We start from the raw sequence: 7,715 nt of genomic DNA, 5'->3' as shown, positions 1-7,715 counted from the left end.
TGAACAATTTTTCCCACGTAAAATCAAACAAAAATCAAGAAATATAAGAATTTAATTAATATTTGCAAAGAATTTTTGTTACAGAATTTCATAAATAAAAAGTAAAAAATTACTTTATACTTTAAATAAATTTTTTTTCCACTTTCATCATTATTAATGTTATAAAAAAAGATAAATGTAAAATATTATGTGATAAATAAGTAGTAAATATAAAATTTCCGCAAGAATTAGGAATGAGTTTTAATTTTTTTTAATTCCTCAAAATATTAATTCAGGCTTAAAACTTCGTTCTTATATCTATTTTATATCCGGATAAAGATTACTATATTCATACAAATGAATGGTATGAAGACGAGAAATCTTCCTTTGTTTTTTGAAAATTTTTAAATTTGTTTAGTTTTTGTGAAAATCAAAACTTCAATTTTATACTCATGAACGAAAAAATCATAGATTTTATATACATGGATATGTCTTTCCATTATATAGAAAAAGACAGTAAATGCGTTGTACCTTCTATCCTTCCTTGCACTAAATGACACATATACTCGAAATATAACATATGAAAAATGACCAATAGTTTCACAAATATGTCACGCAATGACGTTTTAATCAATTCGTTATAATTGACTAAATTTTGCAAAAATGTAAGACGATGTGCGCTATATGATGTATTGAAGGAAAAATAACAATATTTCCTTTCATTCGTAAGTATTTAATGAACGATTATGACTTATAATGTAATAAAATTAATCAAAGTTTATGCATGTTTATGCATATCTGTAAACTTATATTTTTCTCATAATGCATTATGAATTGCTTTTTTATATTTTCTCTTACTTCTTTTTTACGCGAAAGATATCTTTTCAATTCCATTTAATTCTTAATTTCTTTAATACTGAATCTTTCTAATTATCCATTTAACAGCTGTAAAGGCTGATGTCGATTTTATATAATCGATTATTTACATGTTTTATTTAATATTATGATTGCGCTTGTGCAGTCTCATTCTCAGAAGAATAGAAGAAATTATAGGCTGGAATCCAATCCGTTCTTAACCTCAAGACAATCTCAAGCAATATCTTAAGATGCTAATACTCTGATATATTCTCTGATTGATATGATCTCTGATTCATGACATTTCACAATTTAAGATCATCTCGAATCTTGAGCAACGTTTATGAATTCCGCCTTATACTCTCTCGTTCTATCAATTTGATTTTCTCTGATTATAACAAGGCATATCCATGTATACATATCAGATCTATGGAAAAAATTCACTTCACCATATATTCGTTAATTTACTTAACTTTTTTATGTAATCAAAATAATCTAAGAACAATTAACAAATTAATCGACCTTTAGGAATCGGCGCTGTAATAATTGCGCGTTTATTTCGATTGATCTAATAATTCTCTATAAATAATATTTGTCGAACGTTAGTCTAAGAACGTTACAAACCTGAGATGATCATATCTCCCTTCACCGCAATTTCATCCAATCTACTGTCTCCGTGAGTGACTCCGTATTCCATGATCTTACACAATGCGATTGTCGCGACTTTGCGATCATATCTACCGAGGAATAAGTGCTGCCTACTGACCCACTCAGACAGTACAAACGCAAGTGCACTCTGTCCCGTTGGCCCAGGCACAGTTGAGAGAAAATTTAGCACAGCGTTAAACTGCGTATTTATAAGATACGCATAAATCATTAGCAAACTTTGCATCACGATCAACGTCTCTGCACTCTGCATCTTGCTCAGCACCGCTTTCAACAGCAAGTCGAGATTCTCACCCAGACTGTCCCCTACATTTCGAATCAGTGTTGTGACCAAACGCCCAACAAAAGTGGCAGTGAATTCGCTCGACTGAAATTATTCCACATATATATATATAACTAGTTCCTAGCGACTAGTGTATCTAATTTTTCGATAAATTAAATAAGCTAGCGGATAAGACAGCAATGTCACCTGCGGATTTAAGAGCTGAGCGATTATCTGCAGTATGTACTGTAATCCAGTTTGGCCTTCGTTGTCTCGATGAGTGATAATCTGCTGCGCTGCCACGGATAAATACGTGCGTATAAGTTCCCCGCCACTCTGCAGCGTCGCGTGGTCTTCCGAATTGAGAATACAATGGCAGGCAGTCGGAAAAGCAGTCTCCACCAAAGTGTTACTCAGAGGCATCGGCGAATATTGCACCAGAACTTTCAACACATCCAACGCTACAGCTCGAGATCCCTCTGACAAAAAAAACAAAAGCTAATGGCTCGGTTAAATTGAACGATTAAATTGAATGGAAAAAAGAAAAGAAAAAGAAGAGCATACCATTTATACCATCCTTTGATTTATTTATAGGAATTATCATCATGCTTGTTAAAGTCGATATTATACGAGTTTGCAAAGGTTCGATGCAACTCGGATTCTCTGTCAAGTCCTTAAATATGTCCTGGCATATGTCTAAGATTGCTGGATCGCTATGAAACTTTACAAATACTGCAATTGTCAAAGGGCAAATCTTGTTTTCCACTGATGCTGTAAATTCTTTATGTTGCTATAAGACAAATAAGATTCAAATAACTTAAATAGAAATGCATTGCAAGAAAAATATATGTACGATAGAAGAGCATCGGCATTACCCAAATTAGCATTTGAAATGTCTCCATGACCAAAGTCAAAACGTCTGTGCTAGGTTGACTAACTAGATTAAACAACCCTTGAAAAATGTTGGGCATATGACAACGTATTATGTTGATAACAGGATCTTTTCCAGTTGACGCTTCGCTAAACCAATATATTGCCTTAACAGCACTAATGCGTATACAAGGTGGATGATTTTCCTGTAAACCATTAACTGTCGCTTCCAGAAATCGGGAACTTACTTCAGGTGGCATTATCTTGGCGTATCGTCCACCGAGACATAAGCAACGACCGAGAAGCAACGGGGGCGATCCTGAGATAATAAATAACAATTTATTAGGCTTCCATTTCGTAAATATGTCGAAACCTAATAAATTATTACATACAAAATGATTCATTTTAATTTTAACAGACAAATATTTCAAAATATGCAATTATATCAAAAAACATTTCAAAGAGTTGTATAATTATCATTGAACGTTCTCCTCTATATCATACAACTTTTATTTAGAATATTTTTTGGTAATATTATATATTTTCGAAATATCTGTCTGTTAAGATTAAACTAAAATTATCCTTATTATTTTTATATACAGGATTATTTTCATATACAGATAAAACAGAATCGAAAATCCTGTACAATTTTTCAATTTTTGCAATAGTTAACAAATTATTAATTATTAAAAATTATTAGCAATATTAGCTTGGCTTACTGCCGAATGCAAGCGCACGGCGAATGATGAGACGCAGTCAGTGATGCACATTCGAATCGTACTCGACGACGAAAGTTGCCGAACACGAGAAGGATGAACGTATCTCAGTATCTTATCGCGCTCAGTTGCTCTGAATGCTCTGAGCCGAGCCGTGCCAAACGCGGCGTGTCCGAATCCCGGACTCAAATGCTGCATTACTGGATGCAGCCCGCCCAGTGATCAAGGTTGCGAAGAATTGCTAATTAATAATAAACAGTTCCGCGTATCTAGACTGCCTAGTAACTTGGACGGCTGCATTTCGCCGCTCATCATGTGCTTGCATTTGGTAGTAGACTAATACAACAATTTTAAATAATTAATAACTATTGCGAAAATTGTAAAAGTTAATTTTATTATTTGTACAGGACTTTTTGATTTAATTTAATCCGTTCTATCTGCATATAAAAATAGTCCCATATATTCTGGATCACCTTGTGTGCGCGCGTGCATATACATATACAGAGTGAGGTATACAACTTGCATACTTTGAAAAATTTACCTATAAAGCCTGTTCTACAATGTGCATTTTGTTTCCTGTTTCTTGCTTTTTACTATTTTTTATATCTTGTTTTTTTTGTTTTTTATCTCGTTAAATAGGAAATAAAGAGTACATTGTAGAATAGGCTTAAGTTACATGAAAAATTATCATATACAAAAATTGCACTTCGATAGCCATTACATAAATTTTTTTATAAGTGAAAGTGTTAAAAAAAATGTCAATCTCATGTTTTTTTTAATAGAATTATATGAATGTTTTATACAATAATGATTCCTCTAACTATTCCTCTAACAATATAATCTATATATAAAAATATTAAGATAAAAGTACCGAAAAACCAATAATTTATGAGACATTTTATACTTTATTTCGGCACGTATTAAATAAAATATTTCGTAAAACATTAATTTTTTTATAATCGTACCTTAATACTTCTATATAGAATAATAAGATGAATTAATTGATGTAAAGAAACATAATTGCTTTTAAAAAATATGCGGACAAAATGGATAATTTTTTAAAATAGGTAACTATATGTGTTTTTTTTACACTATTTGATTCATCTTATTATTCATAAAAGTATTAAGATACCATTATTAAAAATTAATATTTTAAGAGATATAATATTTAATATTTTATGTCAATATGTGCCGGGATAAAGTATAAAATATTTCGTAAACTATTAGTTTTTCGATATCTTTATCTAAATACTTTTGTATACAGAACAGAGGAATTATATTATGTAAAAACATTCAAATTATATAAATAATTCCATTTAAAAGAATGAATAATTTTGAAAGAATGGTTAATTTGAAATTTTTTTAGTGCCTATAAAAAAAATTTATGCACTATATAATGCTCCCCCCTTCTCGAAGTCATACAACTTATATATATATATATAAGTTTTTCATATAATTTATAGTTTATACATTTTCTTGAGGGATGTAAGTTATATACCTCACTATATGTATGGGGCATTCTTTGACAAATCGGACTTCTCCGACTCCTACCGATTTTTTTTACTTAATTTTTAAAATATATTTCTTACAATGAAATATGTATTCAGTTATTTTTTTTAATTTTTATCTCCATTAGTTTTTTAGATATGAATTTTTTAATATTTTCAATTTATTTTATTTCGTAAACTTTTAGTTGAACATAACTTCTGTTTAAATTATTAAAAAACAAAAAATAATCATATCAATTTATTCGTCTTGAAATTCTTATTAGGAAAAAAATATGAAAAAAATTTCAAGTTTTTATTTCTATTCAAAAAAATCTAATTAAAAATCGATTTTCAAGCTCGACATTTTTAATTTTTATGAAAAAGTTTTTCAATGATCCATTATGGAAATGATCTTTATATAAAACCTTCATATAAAAATGATTTTTATTAATAAATTTCTTTACATATTCTAAAAGATGTTATTTTATATAAATAATATTCTTATAAATTTGTGTTCTCTAAATAATTGTGAAATTAAAAATATATTCTCTAGTATCTGTGAAATAACATGATTTATGTATTATAACTCAGCAGTAGATTAAAAATCAATATTGGGAGTACAAATAAGTTTCCGCCGTTTGCAAAAGACGGCGCCACTAATAAACTATAATTAAAATTGTTTGATGTAAAACGACATATCGTAAGATTGGACATCCGGCAACATCATAACCTTGAAATATTAGCGATTTTGTATCAGCATCATATATTTTTTTTTGTACGAAAATGTTAAGTTTTGAGCCGAATAAGCGTCATTTGCGGGAACTTTTGATTTACTCCCTTAATTTGAAGAAATCTGCAGCTGAGGCTCATAGATTGCTTGTAGAAGCATATAGTGATGCTGCTTTAAGTGAAAGAAGTTGTCGTGAGTGGTTTCAAAAGTTTAAGAACGTGAATTTGACGTCGAAACTAAAGAATGTAGCGGAAGGCCGAAAGTGTACGAAGACGCGGAATTGGAAGCATTATTGGATGAAGATTCGTGCCAAACGCAAAAAGAACTTGCACTTACATTAGGAGTGACTCAACAAACAATTTCACATTTGAAATCATTGGGAATGATTCAAAAGCAAGGAGTTCATATGAACTAAAGCCGAGAAACATTAAACGCCGATTTTTCACATGTGAAATGCTGCTTGCCAGGCATAAATGAAAGGGTTTTTTGCATCGTATAGACACTGATGATGAAAAATGGATCCATTATGATAACCCAAAGAAGAGGAAATTATGGGGACCACCTGGCCATGCTTCAACATCGACAGCCAAGCCGAATATTCATGAAAAAAAACTCACATCATACACAACTGTGTATTTGATGGGATCAGCTTGGTGTCGTGTATTATGGGTTGCTCAAATCGAACGAGACCATTACTGGGGCTCTCTACCGAACACAATTGATGAGATTGAGCCGAGCACTCAAGGAAAAACGCGCCCACTACTACTCCAGGCATGAAAAGGCACAAAATTATTCTCCTGCATAATGCTCGACCACATGTTGCGGCGCCGGTCAAACCTACTTAGAAACACTCAAATGGGAAGTTCTATCCCATCCGCCGTATTCTCCAGACATTGCTCCTTCCGATCACTACTTGTTCCGATCGATGACGCTGTCTGAGCAGCACTTCACATCATATGAAGATACCAAAAATTGTATCAATGATTGGATAGCCTCAAAAGATGAAGCGTTCTTCCGACGCGATATCCACATGCTGCCAGAAAGATGAGAAAAAGTAGTGGCTAGCGATGGCCATTACTTTGAATAAAACATTATGTACCGTTCTTTCACAATAAATGCTTAATTTTTGATAAAAAACGGCGGAAACTTATTTGTACTCCCAATAAATAGATTTAATATTTTGAAAAATTAAAAAAAAGTGGAACAAAAATTTGACCGTAATCAAATATGGCTTAAATTCTTTGTATTTATGTTATTTAAGAATATTAAACAACTTTTTTTATAAAAATTGAAAATGTCGATCTTGACGAAAATTTATTTAAAGAACGCCAAATAATTAAAGTTAAATGTTACGAATATATTTAATCAATTTTTTTGTTCAAAATATGATTGCGTGCCGATAGTCGGACTTTCAACGTAATTATTTAATAACCTCCTCTAAATAAAACCCCTAAAAAACCAAAAGAAATTTATTGCGAAAAGTATTACCTCAGCCAGGGTTCGAACCTGGGACCTCTCAACTTGCCGTGAAGAATGTCTTAGCCAACTCGACCACTGAGGCTTCGGAAATATACTGAGGCCTCGTAATAACCAATATGTATAGAGGAACGTGTTATTTAGACCGCGTGTTTAAACATTATAAGAAGAACGATCGTGAATAAATCGAATAAAGAATTTTCAACACAATCATTATGAAACATTTAATAACCTCCTCTAAATAAAATCCCTAAAAAACGGTTTTTTAGGGGTTTTATTTAAAGGGAAAGGATTTCATAATGATTGTGAAAGTCCGATAATTATCGACGCGCAATCCCATTTGGAACAAAAATTGATTAAATATATTCGTAACATCTAACTTAGACCATTCGGCGTTCTTTACTTTATTCGATTTATTCATACATGGTCATTCTTTTTATAATGAAAATTTATTTATTTCAATTAGATTTTTCGAAACAAAAAATTTTTTAGAAACAAAAACTTGAAGCTTTTTTCACATTTTTTTTTTTAATAAAGAATCAAGACGAATAATTTGATGTGGTTATTTTGTTTTTCAAGAATTTAAACAGAAGTTATGTTCAAATAACGCACGCACGCACGCACACATACACATATATATATATATATATATATATATATATACACATATATAT

At 31.1% G+C, this 7,715-nt stretch overlaps 1 protein-coding gene across 1 annotated transcript in view; it reads right to left on the bottom strand.

Moving 5' to 3' along the window:
• The window catches only part of LOC105617750 (importin-9), a 35,538-nt gene that overhangs the window by 12,937 nt on the left and 14,886 nt on the right, over window positions 1-7,715 (bottom strand). The window contains exons 6-9 of the mRNA XM_012199303.1: window positions 2,638-2,951; window positions 2,327-2,552; window positions 1,970-2,241; window positions 1,459-1,867 (exon numbers count right to left, since the gene is read on the bottom strand). Coding sequence (XP_012054693.1) covers window positions 1,459-1,867; window positions 1,970-2,241; window positions 2,327-2,552; window positions 2,638-2,951 — 1,221 coding nt within the window. The remainder of the gene's footprint in view (window positions 1-1,458; window positions 1,868-1,969; window positions 2,242-2,326; window positions 2,553-2,637; window positions 2,952-7,715) is intronic.

This window comes from Atta cephalotes (genome assembly GCF_000143395.1).
Source record: "Atta cephalotes unplaced genomic scaffold scaffold00014, whole genome shotgun sequence".
Classification (NCBI taxonomy): Eukaryota; Metazoa; Arthropoda; class Insecta; order Hymenoptera; family Formicidae; genus Atta; species Atta cephalotes.
Note: the sequence above shows the minus strand (reverse complement) of the source record. Positions and strands in the feature narration are given on the sequence as shown.